This window comes from Piliocolobus tephrosceles, chromosome 11 (genome assembly GCF_002776525.5).
Source record: "Piliocolobus tephrosceles isolate RC106 chromosome 11, ASM277652v3, whole genome shotgun sequence".
Lineage (NCBI taxonomy): Eukaryota > Metazoa > Chordata > Mammalia > Primates > Cercopithecidae > Piliocolobus > Piliocolobus tephrosceles.
The window spans coordinates 111,369,890-111,393,506 of NC_045444.1; the positions used below are offsets into that span (position 1 = coordinate 111,369,890).

Genomic DNA, 23,617 nt, shown 5'->3' on the forward strand with positions numbered 1-23,617 from the left:
AAAAAAAAAAAAAAAAAAAAAAAAAAAAAAAAAGAAGTAGACTTTTTGACCTGGGAACATGCACTCTAATTTCCCAGCTAGGTCTCACAAGTCATTTGTCAGGACATGGATGATAGACTAAAACACCTTGCTACTATTACGATCCAATCATTGCTCTCATGTAAGACATAGAAATCGGGTCATTTTTCAATGCAATTGAAATTTTAGGTTCAACCTTAAAAATGGGTTCTTTTTTATTCTTAGCCTCCAACGCCTCTGACTTGTACATCTGTGTTTTACTCACTTACTGCCAAACATTTTTGGGGGATTTTTATTGTGGAGAAGAGAAAGCCAATTTAGAATTGGGGCGGGTTTTCATATTTGGAAACAAGACTATTATTGTAGAAATGTTAGTGAATAGAAGATAAGTTTCTTCAGAGTTCTTAATGTGAAACATGTAACCATTTTGTTTTCATTTTTCAACAGTTTGTTTTTCCAGATATATTTTATCCTAAGTTCAGTTAGTAATACATGCACTTGAATTTATCTTAATCATTTTTTGTGTATTTATGACCTTTAGTGTTATATATTTAGTGTAAAAAAATTGGGGTGATCCATTTTGTTTTGGCTATGATGGGAATACAGTCACTACATATGAACACAACTAAGCCAAATGTAAGACAAGAGATTTTAATATCTTGATTTTCCATTACATTTTTAAAGTCATAAAATAAACATGGCTTTAAATTTATTTTGTAAAAAGTACACACAAAATAAAAAGTTCCTTAACTTCCAACAAGATCTTCATCAGCAAGACCTTCATTAGTGAACGAAGAGCCTATTTTTCAAAAAATAAAAATCCAAAACACCCAAAACAAAACCAAAACAAAAATAAAACATACACACAAATATTTTTATCTGCATGAATTTTATTAAGAAAGAATGTAACTTTTGTAAAAATTTGAAGCAATGTTTGTGGTTTCATTTGTTTCTCAATATGCTCTAGAAATTTAAATTGTTCATATACCCCTGAGGTCACAGCATAGGAGTTAGTTCTAGGATGAGAAATTCCATGCTAACTGTGCTCTGGTCTAAAGTTAATAAATGCATTGAAGCCATTCATTTGCTGCCCAATGTTTCAGGATCAGAAAACAGCATTCATTTTTACTTTATTTATTTATACAGCAACCCACTCTCCCAAATCAACTAGTAAGAGACATTCTTCGATATGGGCAAGTGTGAGTGCACATTATTCTACACATGGAAATTCAAGGATTAGTATAAAGTATACTAAACAAATGCATTTTGGTCAAAAGTGGTTTCTTTGTCAACTTACATAATATGTGGTCTAAAATTAAACACAAAGCATATAGAATTGTTTTAACTACAAAAGTAAAAAAAGAAATTCCCCATGTTTTCTTGAGACAAGATAAATTTCATTCTAGTTAGATATATTTCTTTCAGTTAAAAATAAGCAGCATGAAGTATTTTTAAATTATAGCCAACTCCCCCTCCTCTGTAATTTTCTTCACTATGTTTAGGACTTAAGTTGTTTAATATCTCTTGAAGTCGCATGATGTGGCTTCTATCTTGAATATTCATAATTTTCTCTTGAATTAATTAAATGCCACTTGTCTGAGTCCAAATATGCAAGGGAAGAAGAGGAAGAGAAAGAGATTTCATTTTCAATATTATTCTCATCGGATCTTACTGTTTTTCATGTTTCCAGAATTTTGCTCTGCAATACATTAAGTAGTATTTTGGTACACATTTTAAAGATCAATAGATGGCCTATGGAGCTATTTTTAACTTTGGTATGCTTTGGGCACTCTGCCTGAAGAATTCTAATTTTTATTGGGTTTACTCCTGAAGTGGTTTTATGCTTTGCAAGTAAAGGGACAACAATATACGAATACCTTGCTTGATAAGAAACACACCCCACTCTTCAGAGTTTAACCCACTGTAATCAGGGTGTGCTCCCAGCTTCTGAAACTGCTCTGCTAAAGACCACCAATGATCCTGAATTGCCAAATCCAGTGAGCCCCCATCTTGATTCTTCTTTGGCATTTTATGCCATTAATGCACTTTCTCTCGCTATTGACCCTTCTTCCTTAATTCTGAGATATCAATGTCTCCTTGTTCCCTGCTTTCCTCTCTGCCCACTCCTTCTCCAATCCTTACACAGGGTCCTCTTTGCCTGCCCCTTAGTGAGACTGTGGCTCAGGGACCTGCCTTCTCAGCTGCAGTCCAGTTCTCTGGTTTTCATGGGCATACTCTTCCAGGTTTAAAGCTTCAGTTTTCAAATCTAGAGTAACTGCCCACACTTTCCTGTGCTCCAGACCTAGATATTTATCTTCTTCTTGGATGTCTCTCTCTGCATGTTGGCAGATGAGGTTATCTTCCTTGCTTCATCCTTCCAGCAATCTTCACTCTCTTCTGGGCACCTTATTTAAATGAATGGCACAACCATCTAGGTAATAGCCCAAGCCATAATTATGGGAGTCATCATATACACATTCCTCTTCTTTACTTTATTTTCAGTCCCCAACTCCTGTCAATTCTGTCTCCTTAATAGGTCTTTACTGGTACCATAATCGCATAGCCATACAGCTCCTTGTAATCATGCACCTGGACTATTACAACAAATAGTCTCCTATCTGTCCAACTTTTCTTCAATCTTACTCCTTCCCAAGCCAACCAATTCATACTGTGGTATGCTTTTAGTTGTTTCATCTGCCATGCAAACCTGACCTTGTTTATCTTTTTTTTTTTTTTTTTTTTTTTTTGAGATGGAGTCTTGCTCTGTCTCACAGGTTGAAGTGCAGTGGTGTGATCTCTGCTCACTGCAACCTCCGCCTCTCGGGTTCATGCCCTTCTGTCTCAGCCTCCCAAGTAGCTGGGACTACAGGCACCCACCACCATGCCCGGCTACTTTATTTGTATTTTTAGTAGAGACGGGTTTTCACCGTGTTAGCCAGGATGGTCTCGATCTCCTGACCTCGTGATCCACGTGCCTCAGCCTCCCAAAGTGCTGGGATTACAGGTGTGAGCTACCATGCCCAGCCTTGTTTATCTTAAAGTAGTACTCCAGGGGGTACTTGTCAGAGTGTATTGTAGAAATCTAATCAGAGGTCTGTTACTTCTTGCCTGACAGTATGCAGCCTGAGGGCAGGGACTGTGCTACATCCACGTAGTTTCATCTGTTTAGCCAGTGTTCAAGCCCATGTTGGATAATGAACCTTGTCTAATCTTTCATCCAATGGTTGATTCTCTTTATTACATACACTTTAGCTTTTGACACAATGTGATCTGTAGTAATAGTAAATCAGTGGGAGAGGAAATTTCTATGTAAATTTCATTCTTTGTAAAGATAATTTCACTCTTTGTAAAGATAATTAACTCCACCCAACTGAATTGCAATTAGCAGATTCTTATATACCTCGTTTATGCCACTGGATACACATTTGCCCCTAGGACAAGAGAAAGGCTAATCTGATAATTAGGTAGGGGAATGAAGGAAGAAATTTAAGGGCTAAAAGAGTATTACACTGAGGTTTATGATCATTGTTAATTATTACAGACTTTGAGAGTAACGTTATTTATACTTATAATTTGTTGTATGAGGGTAAGACCATAGAACAGCCATCACTGGGGCGTATGCGGAATTGTGCCTTACAATTGCATGACCTCCCTGAACATAGGTAGACATTTTCGATGCTAACAATAAGAATTAAGAATAGAGGTTTGGCCGTGAAAAGAAACAACTAATTTATCTGATCTCCTGGAGGGTTTAATATTTTGTTTTTCTTCATTAGAATCAGCCTGAATGAAATGCACACCCAGGTTCACCTAATTGTTGATTCTATTTTACTCGAACTACCTTGTGCCTCTAGTTTCTGGTGATCTCCTTGGATCACATTCACATTAGCATTTCTCAAAGGTGTTTCTTAAAGATACTTGGAGAAAAATGGACAGAATTTCTACATGGTCAAATATATTTTAGAAATGTTTCATTTCATATCCCCTTCTAAGACAGTTTTGATGGATATTAGCTAATTAAAGACTCTGAATATGTGTATGTGTGTGTATGTGTGTGTGTGTTTCTGTGTGTGTGAGACACTTAGGAACAGACCTAGCCTTTTGCAGAACATTCTATATTTACATAATGTTGGCTTCTGCCCTGATTTAAATGAGGGGTGTGTGTGTGTGTGTGAATTTTTTATGGACAGCTAGAGATTTCAACAACATTTACTGAATGTTGTCTGTAAATGGACAGAATTTCTACATGGTCAAATACATTTTAGAAATGTTTCATTTCATATCCCCTGCTAAGACAGTCTTGATGGATATTAGCTAACTAAAGACTCTGAATGTGTGTGTGTGTGTGTGTGTGTGTTTCTGTGTGTGTGAGACACTTAGGAACAGACCTGGCCTTTTACAAAACATTCTATACCTACATAATGTTGGCTTCTGCCCTGATTTAAATGAGGTGTGTGTGTGTGTGTGTGTGTGTGTGTGTGTGAATTTTTTATGGACAGGTAGAGATTTCAACAACATTTACTTCGCCTTAAATCATATTTGTGTTTACCATTTAGTCTTGGGTCCTGTTTTCACTTTTGTTTTTTCCTTTCCAGAATTCATTTCTGGTTTGAACCCCTTGCTTAAAATCTGAACTTTTCCTTGTTCTGGTAACCTAGTGTTATTTGGATGAAGACAGTACATAATCATCATCGTGTGTGTGTGTGTGTGTGTGTGTGTACATGTGTAGATGTGGTTGTAGAGATAAGTATTTGCTTTTATTCTTTTTTATTTTTCTACAAACAGAGTCTCACTCTGTTGCCCAGGCTGAAGCTCAGGGGCATACGCATGGCTCAATCACGCGGTCTCGAATTCCTGAGCTCAAGCCATCCTCCTCCATCAGCCTCCTGAGTAGTTGAGACTACAGGTGCACAGCATCATGCCCATCTAATTGAGTTTTTTTTAGAGATGGGGTCTCACTATATGGCCCAGGCTGGTCTTGAACTCCTGAGATCAAGCAATCTTCTTGTCTTGGGTTCCCAAAGTGCTGGGATTACTGGTATGAGTCACTGCACCCAAACTGAGACTTGGATTCTCAAATTCATTACTTTCTCCTCACTTCATCATTATTCTACTCCTGCAGCAGGGTTGGTTTCCAGAAATCACAGAGGGCTTTGTTGTCAGAGTAACTTGCTACCTTAGTACTTTGTCAGTATTTCTCTCAGCCATTCAGCTGAAGTGGTCCCTAGACCTTTGTTCCTTCTTGAGCCACTGTATTATTCTCAGTTCTCTGCTCCCTCATCTCCTTTTGTTAAGAGAGACTGAACCAAGAGCTTAGTTTTAATTAGTGTGCTGAGCTTTCTTCCGACTTTATATGATCCCTTTGTGTATATTAAAATAAAAACTTTGTTGTAGAAGTTTTGCTTAGGAAGTTTGCATCCTATTTCTAGATCCCTTTAATTGCCCCCCTCTCCTCCTCAAACCCCTTGTGGGAGTAGTGCTTGTTTTATCACGGAAGTGTTTAGATATTTTTTATGGTTATGGATGCTCATTTTAAGCCACTTACGAGATTCAGATAAAGACAATGCTCTCCAGTAGTTGTTTTCCAAATGTTTTCATACTATTGCTATATTTATTTTCAGAATCACAGCATTGGGATTTTTAATATCCCTATTTAAAGATGGAAAAACAGGCAGAAATGTTAGTAGTTTGCCAAAATGAAGGATACGTTCCCTTGTGAGGAGTGGAAATACCCTCATCCAGTCAGGCTAGTGAGCATGTGGTATAAAGGAACTTATCAAAGGACCAGAGACGAGAAAACGTGTAAGAACATGGAATATGATGTCAAAGATCGCAGAACCTGAATTCTGGCTCTGTGTGAACTTGGGCAAGTTTGTTATACATTCAGAGCCCATTTTCTAGGCTGTAAGATGAGGTAATAACACGTATTTCACAGAGTTCTCTAGAGTTTTCACATACACACAATGTATAAAATACGTACACAGCTAGAGCTTGATGTTAACAGGCAGTGTTTTAAAAGATGTGAAATAATCCTATGCTTTTGTGTGGCGAATGTTTAATTTTACATTTAAGAGATAGGGAGGAGAATTAATAACAGACAAAACAGAAAAGGAAGAAGCTGTTCATTTTAGTGAACGCCCATTAAAATATGACGTCATTCAAGATTTTTTTTAAAAAGAATGCCTAATGCCTTTCAAAAGAAGCTGAGAATTGTCAAAGTAGAGAGCAGTGAGAGAAAACTCAAATCTTTTACTGAGCTGGATGTGTTGAAACTAGAGTCTTGCCAATCTGTTGCCTAGCAACCATGGTATTTGCCCTTGCCACCCCACAGGGAGCCGCAGGGCAATTTAGCACAGGGTGGACCAATAAGGTTGCTTAATACACTTGCGGTAGGTCAAGCAAGTGTTTCTACAAAGCTCTACAAACGTCAGTGAATTCATTTCAGTGCCAGCATAATCTAGTTTCAAAAATCCAGCCAATGTTCCTGAAAGCGTGGTCCACTGACTGTATGCATCAGAGTCACCTGAGCAGAAACCACAGTGGGGCTGTGAGGGTGAAGACTGGGAGAAGTTTTCTTTCCAGAGGAACATAGCAATTTTATAGCAAAACACCCTATTGGCAGTTAGGAGCCCAGGGGCGGGGCTGGTGGCGTGTGTCCAGATGTTGGATCTGTCTATTCCTGGCTGTCTAATGCTGGCTGGCAAGTTTCTTAATGTTTCTATGACATAGTTTCCTTGTTATTAAAAGGGGATAGTGATGATAATAACAAACATATGTTTGTAATTGCTACCGGTAAAGGGCTTAGAAGTGTATCTGGCACAAAGCAAGTAGTCAATAAAGGTTAGTTGCTATTAGCAATTGGGGTTAAGACTTTTTGCAGTGTAATTCTCTGGGACTATTTCTCAGTCTTAGCCCAGCTCTTTGGTGACCTCTTTCTTTTTATCTGCTGTCTCCAGGCCTGACTATTCATGTTCCATTATCATCACGGGATACTTGTAGGTAGGGTTTATCTTCTTCCCATCCTATAAAACACAGGTTTCACTTTATCTTTATCCTTAAAATCAAGGACTACTATGGGACTTTTTGCAGGGTTTTCAGTACTAGTGATACAGAAAAATTAGCAGGGAATAAAATAGTTTTGTCCCAGGCGTCCTCCTTTATTTTTCTTTTTCTATTTCAGATCCATACAGTTGAGAAAAAATATGATCAGAAGATTCATTCATGTTGCCCAAGAGAGTCGAATGTTCTGTACTGAGCTTTGCAACATAAAAGTTTAGCAGGTATTTGGGATCTAGGGCAAAAGGCACTCTACTTGGTTTCTCCTTGGAGCAGTTCTTAGAGAAGTAAGATGCTGAGGTACAAGAGAGAAAAGAAAGCTACAAGCAGTTGAAAAGGAATTAAGGTGGGAACAAAAATGAAGGTGAGAAATTCCCCCCCAGGCGCAATCATCAAATAAAGGCAAATTTTGTCATCAACTTTTCCTCAGCTGAAGGTGACATTCTCAGAGAACAGATAGATGAAAAGATCTATCTGGACATTTGAAGTTGTGAGGTAGAAGCTCTTGAAACACAAGCAACACTGAAGGCCTCTGGGAACCCTGGAATAGTCATTCAAAGTCTCTTGTGTTGTATGGATCCACTTATCTGCTTTTCATGCCATCTTTCCCCTGGAAAAGTAGCTACACTTGAAACCTTGGTTGGATCTAGAGATTGGGGGTGGAGGTTCTGAATGGTCCCAGAATTTAGAGTTTGGGATAATTGGCCCTATCTTGAAAGCATGCCTGGCAATAAAATGAGGCAGTGTTAATACGTGGGAGCTGAAGGAGGCTGGCAGCCAAATCCAAGGCTCTGAAAGCCTTGGGTTCTAGAGACCCAGAGCCACGAGCTGGGAACACTTGTTCATGTGAGAGCAATTGGAAACTGCTGAAAACTGGAAATATACAAATGCCGTATACACACACCCCCAAAGAGGGCAAAAGGACCATGAAATGAAAAGTCCCTGAAATGATAGAAACATGTATAAATCTGTAGTAGTTGGATTAAAAATGACTGAGAATGGACTGTGTTTGCTGAATGTAATTGACTTCTATGACCAAAAGACAAGCCCAGCAGGTGGAATCCTAAAGCAAGACTCGGATGAGATTTTGAGTGCTCCACATGCCATTTTCATCAGCAAACTAAAACAATAATTACAAAGAAAGAATCTGAAGTAGTCTTTTAAGTAATTATCTAATGACTTGAAGAATTATGTTGGATTTTTAACTTTTGCAGACAAGTTTAGGCAACAGGCTTCAGTTGCTTCCAATTCTGGCAGCATTTAAAAATACAATTTTTTTTTTTTTTTTTTTTCGAGATGGAGTTTTGCTCTTGTTGCCCAGGCTGGAGTGCAGTGATGCGATCTCATATCACTGCAACCTCCGCCTCCTAGGTTCAAGTGATTCTCCTGCCTCAGCCTCCCAAGTAGCTGGGATTACAGGCATATGCCACTACGCCCGGGTAATTTTGTGTTTTTAGTAGAGACGGGGTTTCACCATGTTGGTCAGGCTGGTCTCGAACTTCTGAGCTCAGGCGATCCACTCTCCTCGTCCTACCAAAGTGCTGGGATTACAGGTGTGAACCACCATGCCCAGCTCCCCCATCTCTACTAAAAATATATTCTAACTAATTTTTCCAAAATAGCTTTTAAATTACAAAATTTATGTGTAATATCACAACAAAAGAGAATTACATATGTTGAAAATCAATCTCTTCCCTCCCACTAGAGTCCTAAACTTGTGAGGTAGCCAATGTTATGAGTTTGATGTGTGCATTCTTTTATCCTTTTCCTAGCCTTATATAAACATATTTATGTATATATGTATAGGTTTTATATCTTTCATGATATCATACTACAATTCTGTGACTTGCTTTTTTCTCCTAACAATGTATTATGGGCATCAGGGCAGGCGTGGTGGTTCACACCTGTAATCCCAGCACTTTGGGAGGCTGAGGTGGGTGGATCGCTTGAGGGTGAGGAGTTTGAGAACAGTGTGGCCAACATGGTGAAACCCCATCTCTACTAAAAATACAAAAATTAGCCAGGCATGGTGGCAGGTGCCTGCAACCCCAACTACTCAGCAGGCTAAAGCAGGAAAATTGCTTGAACCCCGGAGGCGGAGGATGCAATGAGCAGAGATCGCGCCACTGCACTCCAGCCTGGATGACAGAGGAAAGACTCCATCTCAGAAAAAAAAAAAAAAAAAAAAATCATGGGCGTCAAAACTAAGCTATTTAAATAGATATAATTTTTTATTTGTTTTATGTTATTACAAAATATAAATGTGAAAACAAATCTTAGCCTCACCCTTATTAATTGATAATTCAAAATTTCCAATGCGGCATACATGTCTGTTAATTAGATCTTTATTCCCAAGCGTGTTTTCATACTATGCGTTTGTATGTTGATATATGCTGCTTTAAAAATACTTGTGAATTACATGTCAAAAGTTACAGATGTGAGTGTTTCAAACATCATGTGACAATGTTTCTTTCACTGCATTATTATCATTGCTAAATGGCGTTTATCTTAAAATTTTTCTCTCCTAAAATTGTTCTTTTAATGTCTATTTCTGTGACTACTAGTGAGGCTGAGCAACCTTGTATGCCTCTTAGCCAACTGCATTTCTTCTTTTAAACAGACTGCCCATCTCTTTTGCTCATATTTCCTAGGGTTATCTTTTTTTAAATTAATTTGCAGGATTTTGAATACTAGGAATGTATGTATTTACATGTGAGTGTGTGTGAGTGTGTTCAGCAAAAAGATATAATGAGTTACAAATGATTTCTCTGATTAAATATTTTCTTATGACTCTGTTTATGGTACCGTACATTCATCATATACAAATTTGAATGTTTTATTTGGTTAAATCTGTCAGTTTTCTCTAACTTCCCACTTAAAAATGTTTTCCTACATTTTTATAACCTTTATTTTTATTTTGTTTGTTTATTTATTTATTTATTTATTTATTTATTTATTTATTTGAGATGGAGTCTGGCTCTGTTGCCCAGGCTGGAGTGCAGTGGCATGATTTCAGCTCACTGTAAGCTCCGCCTCCCGGGTTCATGCTATTCTCTGGCCTCCCCCTGCCAAGTAGTTGGGACTACAGGCATCTGCCACCAAATCTGGCTAATTTTGGGGTTGTTTTTTGTATTTTTAGTAGAGATGGGGTTTCACCGTGTTAGCCAGATGGTCTCAATCTTCCGACCTCGTGATTCGCCTGCCTCGTCCTCCCAAAGTGCTGGGATTACAGGCGTGAGCCACCGCGCCCGGCCTATAACCTTTGCTTTTACAACTTAGATTATTTTATTCATCTGTAATTTATTTTTGTATGTAATATGAGATACGGACACAACTTTATTTTCTTCCAAAGTGGATAGTTGAGTAGTGTTTGTTGAATTGTCTTCCCCAGAGACTTTGAAGTGCCATCTTTACTGTTTCTTAAATAATATTATGCACTTAAATTTGTTCTAGATATTTTTTGTTTCACTTGTTTATTTGTTCATTCCAGAACACAGAAAAAGATGTAGAGTGCCCCAATTTATTTTTTAAAGCTAGCATCTCTCTAATACCAAAGGAAAAAAGAAAACTAGAGCCAAATTTCACTCATAATATCAACTCCAAAATTTGAAATAAAGTAAAAACAATTAGAAGGCAACACAGTATTAAGGTAATAATACAACTTGAAGTAGAAAGTTATACCAGAAATACAAGTAGGGATCCATAGGACAACAGCGCATTGATTTTATTACAGTGCTAACTAAAACAGAAAGTTATTGTTGTTTTATTGTGTTGTTGTGTATAACTATATAAAGTTATTGTGTTGTTAATACTGTTGTATTAACAGGATGCATATGCTTGTGATAACAGGGCAGCCAGTCTTTTTAAACACCCTGAAATTTCATAGAAAGACACCTTTTAAAATACAATAAAGAAATGCCAGAAACAAACATAAAACACCGTCTTTCATAAAGGGTGAAATATACTAAGCTCTCCCCCTAAATTCAAGAATAAGACATACTGCCTGGTATTAGCATTATTATTCAATATTGTTTTAGGGATATAAAATAATAGAGTAAGATAAAAATCAAAGAAACAATATACTTATTAGAAAAGAAGAAAATTTTAATTGCTTACGCCTATACACCTAAGAAATTAAATATGAACTATTAGGATAAGAGCTAGTTATTTATATGAGGACATCAACAGATTTTTTAAAATATCAGTAATTAACAGTAAGAAGTAATTCATTAAGTAATTAACAGTAAGAAAAAGAAATGGAGTTTTAAAATTCCACTCACATTTGTGACAAAATTATAAGGACCTTAGAATAAATTTTACAACAAAGTTAAAGATCTTTATGAAGAAAATGCGATGTATTTCTGAAGAACGCACAAGACCTGGTTAAACTTCCCTGTTAGGAAGTCAGTGTCATAAAAGTGTCAAATCCTGCCTAAGTTAACACATATTTATTGCAGGTTTCAATAAGTCTGATTGTCTGGTATAAAAATTATTTGCCAGCTTTTTTTAAGAATAGTGACACCCTACCGTATGCTAAGACTTTCTCTAAGGCAACTCTAAACAAAATATTATCGTACTGATATCACACACTATTTTTATCAGTAAATGGGAAAACAGTATTCTCAGATATCCTGATGTTATCTGAGTCTGCATTTTTTCTTTTTTCCAGCTCCTTAAAAGGTATTGTAATGCAATGTGAACTTTGGGAAATACATACAAAATAATGGAATTGAGAAAAAAAGACCGATAAAACAATGATCTGAACTGAACAGTACAACAGAAAAATGTACAGTCATATTAATATTAATATGTACACTAATAAGGCTAGCTTATATAACATAAATATGTTAAGAGCCGAGAAAAGATATTGCTATTGTATGCAGCTTTAATGAATTCCTCATTGGGACACACCGCTTTCTCAGGGTTCAAGACTGAACTTAGATTCCACTACTTTCAGTTTGACCTGTGCTGGGCTAAATTTCATCACCGTATTTTCTATAAGGAAAGGATAAGCATCGTTTATTTATTCAGTAAACATCTGCTAAGTAGCTGCTATGCACTGGCTCAATTCCTGCTCTAAAGCCGCCTGGAGTCTGGTTAGAAGAAAAAGAAGCCGTTTTGTAGGCCTCTTACACACCAATAAAATGCAAGTCAATGCTATACCCAGAGATGTTCCATCAGTCCTTGATGTAGTTTGGCTATGTGTTCCCATCCAAATCTCATGTTGAAATGTAATCTCCAATGTTGAAGGTGTGGCCTGGTGGGAGGCATTTGCATCATGGGGGTGGATCCCTCGTGAAAGGCTTGTGCCATCCCCTTGGTGATACGTGAGCCCTAGCTCTGAGTTCACATGAGATCTGGCCATTTGGCTGGGCACAGTGGCTCACACCTTTAATCCCAGAACTTTGGGAGGCTGAGGCGGGCAGATCACTTGAGGTCAGGAGTTTAAAACCAGCCTAGCCAACATGGTGAAACCCCATCTCTACTAAAAATACAAAAGTTAGCCTGGCGTGGCCAGGTGCGGTGGCTCATGCCTATAATCCCAACACTTTGGGAGGCCAAGGTGGGCAGATCATGAGGTCAGGAGATAGAGACCATTCTGGCTAACATGGTGAAACCCTGTCTCTACTAAAATTACAAAAAAAAAAAAAAAAAAATTAGCCAGGCGTAGTGGTGTGTGCCTGTAGTCCCAGCTACTCGGGAGGCTGAGGCAGGAGAATGGCATGAACCTGGGAGGCGGAGCTTGCAGTGAGTGGAGATCGTGCCACTGCACTCCAGCCTGGGCGACAGAGCGAGACTCTGTCAAAAAAAAAAAAAAAAAAAATTAGCCAGGCATGGTGGTGGGCTCCTGTAATCCCAGCTACTCAGGAGGGTGAGGCAGGAGAATCGCTTGAACCCGGGAAGCAGAAGTTGCAGTGAGCTGAGATCATAACACTGTGCTCCAGCCTGGGTGACAAACCAAGACTCTGTCTCAAAAAACTAAATAAATAAACAAACAAACAAACAAATAAATAAATAAATATAAAAACATAAAAGAAGTGTGTGGCACCGCCCGCTCCAGGCTTTCACTCCATGACATGCCTGCTCCCCCTTTGCCTTCAACCATGAGAGTAAACTTCCTGAGGCCTCCCTAGAAACCAAGCAGATGCCAGCACCATGCTTCCTGGACAGCCTGCAGAAACGTGAGCAAATTAAACCTCTTTTCTTTATAAATTACCCAATATCAGGTATTTCTTTATAGCAATGCAATAATGGCCTAATACAGTCCCTTCAAGCTGTCTAAGGGTTTTACTGTTAACTGTTTCCATAGTTAGTACTAAAAAGAGATACATCTTCAAATAAGAACTCCATTATCCAAAATTCTCATGTAGTATGGTTGCTCCTAAAACTCAATCCACATAAATAAAATTAAATGAAATATTTGTATTGGGAATACTTACATCTTTCTCGACTTGAGGGTTTTAAGTTAATTAAAAACAAAAAGAAAATCTAAAACTTGAACAGTCACCAAATAATGTGAAATGATTAAGAGGAAGATGGAGAGTCATCTAACAAGTACTGAAGATTGAAAGACATCCACTAGGGCCAGGCACGGTGGCTCATGCCTGTAATCCCAGCACTTCAGGAAGCTGAGGTGGGTGGATCACTTGAGGTCAAGAGTTTGAGAGCAGCCTGGCCAACACGGCGAAACCCTGTCTCTACTGAAAATACAAAAATTAGCCAGGCATGATGGCGTGTGCCTGTAATCCCAGCTACTGCGGAGGCTGAGGCACAAGAATTGCTTGAACCCGGGAGTTGGAGGCTGCTGTGAGCAGAGGTGGTGCCACCACACTCCGAGCCTGGGTGACAGAGTGAGAACCTCCCCCCATCAAAAAAAAAAAAAAAAGACATCCACTAGTTAGAATATTTGGAATTATCTATTGAAAATGAGAGGAAGATAATAATAGTAAATTGCATTGAGAATCCCCTGGGAAAAAGCAAAAGCCTTATAAATAAAGCATTGGAAGCATCACATTTACCTCCTTCACCAGTAAATTTTCTGCCTTGTGCTCTGCATCTTCAGGTACTGTTGAGTACAACGTGCGGATATCCCAGGAAACTGTGGCTGCCTGAAACGAACAATGAAAAGAAATTGAGTCCTCCAGCTTAGAAGTGTTGAGCAGACCAGCACACTGAAAACACAAAAGGGAAGTCTTTTAGATCTTAGTATTTAAAGTTATCTAAAGCTAACAGAAGACAGAGATACTACTGTAGTTCTTCCCAATTTAATCTCTAGAAGAGAAGATACAGACATTTATTTGATTACCAGTACTAGTATTTTTACAACAGTGACTGTTTTATTAGTGCAGCTCATAGTTTTAAGCTGTTTCCCCCTTTGCAGAAAACAAAAATTTAGGCATCTGTATGTTTCCAATTTAGCTTATTTCTATTGGAATCTTTTTTTTTTTTTGAGACGGAGTCTTGCTCTGTCGCCCAGGCTGGAGTGCAATGGTGTGATCTCGGCTCACTGCAACCTCCGCCTCCCGGGTTCAAGCGATTCTCCTGTTGCAGCCTCCCTAGTAGCTGGGATTACAGGTGCCCACCACCACCCCCAGCTAATTTTTGTATGTTTTCGTAAAGATGAGGTTTCACCATGTTGGCCAGGCTGGTCCTGAACTCCTGACCTCAGGTAATCCACCCACCTCGGCCTCCCAAAGTGGAATCTTTTTTATTATTGCTGCTAAGGCTAAAATAAATTTGAAATGAAGAAGAAAACTTACAAAATCAGCATTATTTGAATAATATTGTAAATAATCTCAAATATCAAAGGATAAACACAGTCCCTTTTAGAAGCTAACTGTGCTTGTGTGCGTGTGCCTGTGCATGTGCACATACAGTCGTAGTTCGGGGTGGGAAGGAAGAAGGAGTGTTTAGTAAATCTGAACCTTGAAAAAAAGAGGTGGTGTTTTTGGTGTCTTTTATTTTTGCTGAAATAAGCCAACTGTTTTTCAACTTCCATGCTAAATAAACAATATTCTTTTAAATGAATACATATTAATTATTATATAAAGTACTTCTTAAAACATCTAAAACAGAATTTCATAGGTTATTGCCTCTTATATGTCTTCAGCCCATGAAGCACAGAAGAATGAAATGCCCTAAAACAGCAAGTTATCCACTTCCAGTCATCTGCTTCCTTTAGTCTGTGCACCTCAGTAGTTATAGGGATGCTCAGGTGATGAGTCTGTGACATCCATGGTACCAACAGCTGAGATTTCATATATTGCACATCCCCCAAATCACAGCTGTTCATTTAAACTGCTCTGGATTAGCTGTTAGAACAGATAAGAATCTCCAAACCCGTCCTCAGTATTGGAGAAGATGGGTAGGGAGGGGTCAAGGGAGTTTTGTCTTCCGAGTTCACAGCCCTTGCTGGCAGCTCTGCCACCAAGGTCGGCGTCCTTCCCATCACTCCTTCTCTTCCAATCCTGGACTCTTATTTTCTCCAAATCTCTCCTTTCTTTACTCCTGATGTAAGCTCGGTAAGTGCACATCTTATTTTGTTCACTTATAACCTCAGTACTAGTTGGATACCTAAATGATTCTTTGTTGAATTTATTGACTAGGTGTATATGTGTGGTCCATAAGAGGATGAGAGTGTGTGGGAGCATATATGAGTGTGTGTGGTGTGTGTGTGTGAGCATGTGCAATTGGGTGGGTGTGTCGGTGCAATGAGTGTGTGGAGTGTGTGTGCATGAGACTGTGCTGCATTTGAGTGCGTGTGTTTGTGCGGTGTGTGTGTTATGTGAGCATGTGTGGTGAGTGTGTGTGGTGCGGTGTGTGGTGTATGTGCATGTGTAGTGTGAGAGTGTGTGGTGTGTGTGTGTGTGGTGTGTATGTGGTATGAGTGTGTGGTGTGTGTACTTGAGTGTGTGGTGAGTGTGTGGTGTGTATATGCATGGTGTGTTCATGGTGAGTGTATGTGTGGTCTGTGTGGTGTATGTGTGCTGTGTGTGGTGTGCGTGGGGAGTGTGTGTATGTGTGGTGATGTATGTGTGGCATGTATATGTGTGGTGTGTGTATGTGTGGTGTGTTTGTATGTTGGGTGTATGTGTGGTATGAGTGTGTGTGGTGTGAATGTGTGTGGTGTGTGTGGTATGTGAATGTGTGTGGAGTGTGTCTGCATGTTTATGTGTGTACACATGTGAATGGGTGTGATGTGTCTGTGGGTGTGTGTGGTGTGAATGTGTGTGGTGTGTGCGGTATGTGAAGGCGTGTGGAGTGTGTCTGCATGCGTGTGTGTATACACATGTGAATGGGTGTGATGTGTCAGTGTGTATGTGTGGTGTGAATGTGTGTGGTGTGTGTGCGGTATGTGAATCTGTGTAGAGTGTGTCTGCATGTGTATGTGTGTACACATGTGAATGGGGGTGATGTGTCAGTGTGTGTGGTGTGTGTATGTGTGGTGTGAATGTGTGTGGTGAGTGTTGTGGTATGTGTGTAGAGTGTGTTGTAGAGTGTGGTGTGTGTATGTGTGGTGTGTATGTGCGGTATGAGTGTGTGGTGTGTATGTGTGGTGTGAATGTGTGTGGTGTGTGTGGTATGTGAATCTGTATAGAGTATCTGCATGTGTATGTGTGTACACATGTGAATGGGGGTGATGTGTCAGTGTGTGTGGTGTGTGTGTACGTGTGGTGTGAATGTGTGTGGTGAGTGTTGTGTGTGTGGAGTGTGCATGTGTCTGTACACGTGTGAACGGGTGTGATGTGTTGGTGTGAGTTTGTGTGCATGTGCACATGCATGTCGGGAAGCACAGGGTTTGTATCCTATGAAAAAGGAAGAATGTCATGTAGATTTAACAAGATCAGAAGATGAAAAATAATGAGAAAACTAGGATCTAGATACATCACTGGTGAAAACGAATGCTCGCCCTAAAGCACAGCTGCGGACTGAGCTCCCTGGGCCACTGCACTTACTCCAGGATTTGACTGCAGCTGTATGAACAGAGCTCAGAAGAGCTGTGGCTACCAGTTCAAACCAGGCATAGGTGCAGGGAGCAAGCATAGTGTCACAGATGGAACAGGGAGCAGTTGCTTGGCATGAAAAGTAAGATAGAGTCAATGTGGATCTTACTAATTACATTTACGTTTTTCTTTGTTGTTTTTGTTGCTGTTGAGACAGGGTCTCATTCTGTTGGCCAGGTTGCAGTGCAAGTGGTACAATCACAGCTCACTGCAGCCTCGACATCCGGGCCTCAAGTGATCGCGCTCCCCAGTAGCTGAGACTACAGGTGCGCACCACTATGCCTGGCTAATTTTCACTTTTTTGTTTTTTGTTTGTAGAGACGGGGTCTCACCATGTTGCCCAGGATGGTCTCCAGCTTCTGGACTCAAGGGATCTGCCTGTCTCAGCTTCCCAAAATGCTGGGATTACAGGCATGAGCCACTGCGCCTGGCCTACATTTGACATTTTTAATTCCTTTAGAGTTCCTTTCTTCAAGTTGCTTATTTTATGCTGTTCACTCTGTTAGAAGATAAACAGTAAATAAACTATATTGAAGTTTTGGAGTAGAATATTAAGAACCATGCCTAAATTGAGCTTTGGGGATTACTGCTGAGTTTAAATTATCTGAGATGCCTTTGTTTCCTATTTGGATGGATAATTTACAGATACATGGTGTTACTTGCTTGGTTTCTAGGGAATATTACATATTATAATATACTGGGAACAGTAGACATTTTTCTCTCTAATTCAAAACAAATTCTATATTATGGCCATTATTAATAATTTTTTATACAAAAATGCAAGATAGTCCTCTTTTTCATTTTCCACTAGAGTCTCCATTGCTTTCTTGACTTTTTAAAAACTACTTTGTCTGATGGAGAGTAGAGTAACATGGCTCAAAATTAAGCTTATAATTAAGTAAAACGTAAATAATAAGATCTGAATTGGCTTCATCATACTTTGCATGTGACAAATCCACTCCCTGTTTCATCTATGTAGTAAACTCACTGTCCCACTATGATCACTGCTCTGTGACATAATAAAATACAGTGGGCTGGGCACAGTGGCTCACACCTGTCATCCCAGCCCTTTGGGAGGCTGAGGTGGGCAGATCAACTGAGGTCAAGAGTTCCAGACCAGCCTGGCCAACATGGCAAAACACTGTCTCTATAAATATATATATATATACACATACACATACATATACATACACACACACGCAAAATAGCTGGGTGTGGTGGCGGGCACCTGTAATCCCAGCTACTCGGGGGTCTGAGTCAGGAGAATCACTCGAACCTGGGAGGCAGAGGTAGCAATGAGCCAAGATCGTGCACTACAGCCAAGGCATCAACAGCAAAACTCCGTTTCAATAAATCATAATAACAACATGAACACTTAGCTGATTTAAGAAGCTTTTTGTTTATTTGTTTGTTTTATTGGTAAGTTTCTGGAATGTAGGCTTGGGTTCCCCGTAGCAGTAATCACATAGCTACTAGATTAGTAATGTCCTATAGTTAGATAGGTCCCCAAATACTAAGGGAATGTTCACATCCAATTTATGAGACTGCGAATTCATTCAGGTCGGGTTACAAAAATTGCTTAATCATATGTACAATGCTAGAGAGCTCTTGTTATAAAATGATGTTGACTTTTTACTAAATAAGACAATGGGATGAATCATGCTCTTGGAACCATGTGGTAAATCTAAAACATTATTTTACAATATGTGCAGTTATTGCACATCTAATGTCTTGTGCAGGTTACACAAGGTATAGGAAAGGGAATGCATGTATAATGTGTGCCCATAATGTTCTATTGATTTTAGTTGTATTTTATAATAATACTGGAGTAGTTGTCTGAAAAAGTGCAAGGACAGCCAGGCGTAGTGGCTCATGCTTATAATCCCAGCACTTTGGGAGGCTGAGGCAGGTGGATCACCTGAGGTCGGGAGTTCGAGATCAGCCTGACCAACATGGAGAAACCCCGTCTCTACTAAAAAAAAATTAGCTGCGCATGGTGGCACATGCCTGCAATCCCAGCTACTCGAGAGGCTGAGGCAGGAGAATCGCTTGAACCCGGGAGGTAGAGGTTGCGGTGAGCCAAGACGGCGCCACTGTACTCCAGCCTGGGCAGCAAGAGCGAAACTCCATCTAAAAAAAAAAAAAAAAAATGCAAGGACTCTACAAGTTTCGACTTTAAAAACGGTGGCACTTCTTCTCATTTTAGATCTCTTTAATGTGTCTCCACTGAAGCAAAAATGAATTGATCAAATACGAAGAAAACTATAAACAATCATATTTGGTAAGGGTTTTAATATGGTTACAAAGAATTTTTTCTTTTCTGAGAATCAGATGCTTTCAGACCACTACAAATTGTCTTGACCACAAGAGACTTCCTGTTCTCTTTTATAAAACTCTGGTCAACAATTAGTGTAGCTCAATAGCATAAAACGGATCTGAAACTGCAGTGGAACTCAGAGGAGCTTCTCCTTTGGTGGATGAATTTCATAAGGAGCCTATCTGCTGTCCAGAGATCAGGCATTTGGAAATAAAAACTGTCCTAAAATGATGCATGCAGGCCTGTGTTTACAGTTTCAGGTCCATGAGATTCAGACATCCTCCCTTGCAGCCCTGTCACTTTCTGGTTCCTTGTAGCCTGCAGTGTATGTTCTTGGGGGTTTTGTAACAGCCACCAATCTGCTGGCTACACTGGCTACAGAAGACTTCATTCCAAGTACATCAGGACCATCTCTCAGTTGGCCAAAGGTCACTGGAAAAGTCTAAAAAAGGGCTGCTTATCCTATCTTGGGGCTGAGAAAAGCTTCCTCTGACAGTATTGTAGCTTCTACCTGTTCAAAAAGGAGGACAAAATGATGGTGTTTAAAGTAATCAATCAGCCTAAGCTTGGGGAGTTGTAAGCCTCACAACAAGGACCATTAACTAAAATTTCATGATTAATGACCCTCAGCATGTGTTTAAAACTGATGTTAACCTAAATTTCTCAGACACTGAGATTGCCTTTTATTCTATTAGAGAATGTCCTTAGGTTGCATTAGTTGCTTGAAAAACGTCTTTTACCACATTCAGAAGAGTATTGTGATTTTATCTTACTTGTTGTTTAAATACATGAGAATATTACTTTAGTACCTGACTTGTGCTTTAAAGGGAAGGCCTTTCTTGTTTTGCTGGGGTTAAACTATATGGCAAATACACAAATAATGAACAGTTGTCTATTCCTGGATAGTCGTCATTCCAGCCAAGTTAAGCAAGAGGACACAGTGTCATAGTATTTTGGTATATAGTAGTGATAGAAGTCTGTAAGAAGTTCAAGGTGTTTTACTCTTGGATTGACAAACTAGTCATTTCACTTTTTTTGTGTGACTTATTTTCCAGGCTCCAAAATGTGTCTCATCTCCTCTAAAGAGGTGAGGACCAAACATTCTACATATGGGAAGATGTGAGCATTAATAGAAACGAGTTGCTCCAACAATATAAAGACACCTACTGCACCAGGAACTCCCCTCCCCCGGCAAAGACTCTGAGGTCCATGGTCTGAGTTTACCATCCAAGAAAGCCCGGTGAAGAGGGCTGCCTGCTGCGTGGCCTGCAGACATGGTCTAGGGAAGAGAAATGGACTGAAGAGCGGCCCAGCACTGCCAACTCTCACCAGCTCCATCCCACCTGGCTGCCCGCATTTGTCCTTCAGGACCAGCCTCATTCCTGCACAGGGCCTTTGCCTATGCTCCTCTGCCTCTCCAAAAGTCTTTTTCTGTCCTCATTCTTTCAAAATCTCAGGTTTTGTATAGGTGCCAGTTCCTTTTGAAAAGCTTTCTAATTCATCCAACACACATTTCTCTTCCCTAAATGCTATGATTTACTCTCTGTAGCACACATGAAGTCTGCAGCTTACCTTTAGGTCCAAAAGTTATGCTGCTGATGAATTCAGCCAGTCATTTTACCTGTGTGTTTTATTGTTTATAAGCAAGCCACATTACATCTGCTTTGGGAGTAAAATATAACAACTGTAAAATAACTTTTGCCATGTTCCTTATTACTCCTTTGCTATGTTCCATTCATTCCTTGAAAGAATAAAGTGCTTGTATCCAGATATATGTTTTCATGATTCTTTTGTATCCTTCCTGTGATCACATATACCACTTCTACCCTAATACATAGAACGGCTTTAAAAAAAACCATCTAATTGAAATATAATTGATATGTCATAAAATTTATCCTTTAAAAGTATAGAATTAAGTGGTTTTTGGTATATTCACAGAGTTGTGCAACCATTACCACGATTTAATTACAGAACATTTTCATCATGCCCAAAAGAAACCCCATATCCACTTGCATTCACTTCTCATTTTCCCATCTCCCCAGCCCATGGCAACCACTAATCTCCTTTCTGTCTCTATGGATTTGCCTATTTTGAACATTTCATATGTGTGGACTATGTGGTCTTTTGTGACTGGCTTCTTTCACTTAATACAATGTATTCAAGGTTGATCTAAATTGTAGCATGTATCAACATTTCATTCCTTTTTATGACTGAATGATAATAACATTCCATTTTATGGATATACTACATTCTGTTTATCCATTCATCAGTTGATGGATTATTTGGGTTATTTTCATTTTGGAGCTATTATGAATAATGCTTCTATGAACATTTGTATCCACGTCTTGTGTAGACATACATTCTTAGCACAATCAAACACAGACCAGAGTCTCCACACACATTCTTACTGAAATGAAATAAGCAACTAGAACTGTTTCAGTACAGTACTTACTTTCTAATGGCATCACTCACTGTGGGATTCAGGAAGTTAATATTTCCCCCAACTTGTGTGCCTTCTTTTTCTAAGAAGCATCTGGCCAAAAGCATGCTGTTTAGACAGAAACTAATAGTAAAAGTCAAGGTGCTTATGTTAGATTTCTGTCCTTCCAGTTGCTCTATTTCCTTGAACAATAGTCTTTCCAAATCTTAACTTCATTAGCTTGTAAATGAGAGGAATATTATAACATAGAAAGAATCTAATTCGACAAAGACTATTACTTAACTTTCAAATTGCAATTACAATGTTCTTACATGAACACCAGGAGCCATTTAAAAGCCTGCTTTTCAGGCTCAAAAGCCACAGATTTAAAAGAGGTTGAGATTCTTATAAAATGTTAACCTTTGTCTCAGAGAGAGAAAAAAAAAAAGAAAACTCATGACCTTACTGATTTGCAATTTAAAACATATTCAAGTCTTTCTGCTTCCTCTCCTAGAATGACCCTTGTGGTTGAGTCTAGAAGTCCCCATATACCATCTGCTTTGCTTTTCATTGCTGAAGACATACTATGAAAAGAACGAGCCATTGGTATATCATGATATTCATGATTCTCTGAGTTTTAATAGTAAGCCAGTGAAAAGTGCAGAATGCCTTGGAGTGCCCTGGGACACAATTCTGACCTACTAATATGAAGATGGAATTTGAGAAGATAATGAGACTCTTGGGTGACTGTAGTCATGTGACATAGACTACAATCTTTTGACTTTGAAAATCACACTGCCCAGTGTTGAAAGTGTGACTGTTTAAGTGTAAGGTCTGCTTCTTATTCATATTGGTATCCTGGATATATACAGCTTAGATCACCAAAGGTAGGCCATGAAAGTAAGATGAAATAGAGTTTTACTGGTGTGGACAATATTGAAGTATAGTTGATAGGCGGTCTTCCTACACAGTGTACAGTCTCACTAGCTTTCAGACATCAGAACTTTCTTAATATGGTTTTGTATTTCCCAGAAATGATCCCATCTCAGGCTTTCTACATCTTTTGCTCAGGAAGAAACTCATTTCTGACTTTCTCAACTTTTTTCCTGCTATTTTTGCATCAGCCTCTTCTTAAACGGAATCATTTAACAATGTGATTCAGTGTGTCCTTGAAACCATTTTCTTAGCACTTGCTTTCTTTTCTTACTTTCTTTGCCTACTTTATTGAGTCACACACTTTGGTGACTAAGTTCTTTACTTTTTGTTTTGTTCTAAAGTTTTGATTACTACCAGCTTGAAAAAGAAAGATGAACAAAAGTAGCAAATACAATTATTGAAGCAGTATAAATTTTTGCAATTAATGGTTTAATAAATACATTGATACTGCTGATTTTAGTGAATCATCAGGACACGTAGTGCAGAAGTTCATGCTGCTTAGTCCCAGAACCCACATACCAGGAGGACTAGCTTCTACCTGGTGTGCCAAAATAAAGGAAAGTGTTTCTGTGTCAGGCCCTTAACCTGGAAGAAAACTATTTTAAGTCCGTGTTTGTTAAACTATTGAATGTCCACGAACAAGACATTGTGTTGGGTACTTGAAGTACAGATGTGAACTGATTTGTCCCTTGCCTAGTAACAGAAAGGAAGTGAATGAGTAAGTGAAGAAGTACACTAAAGTGTTAGAGGGCTGGGTGCAGTGGCTCATGCCTGTAATGAGCACTTTGAGAGGCCAAGTTTGAGGCTGCAGTGACTTGCCACTATACTCCAGCCTGGGTAACAAAGCGAGACTCCATCTCTTTAAAA

At 39.1% G+C, this 23,617-nt stretch overlaps 1 protein-coding gene across 4 annotated transcripts in view; it reads right to left on the minus strand.

Annotated features, from left to right (window-relative positions):
* The window catches only part of DOCK10 (dedicator of cytokinesis 10), a 279,809-nt gene that overhangs the window by 140,557 nt on the left and 115,635 nt on the right, over positions 1–23,617 (minus strand). For all 4 annotated transcript variants that reach the window (XM_023222406.1, XM_023222396.2, XM_026454862.1 and 1 more), the window contains exon 3: positions 14,094–14,183. In XM_023222406.1, the coding sequence (XP_023078174.1) occupies positions 14,094–14,183 (90 nt within the window). The remainder of the gene's footprint in view (positions 1–14,093; positions 14,184–23,617) is intronic.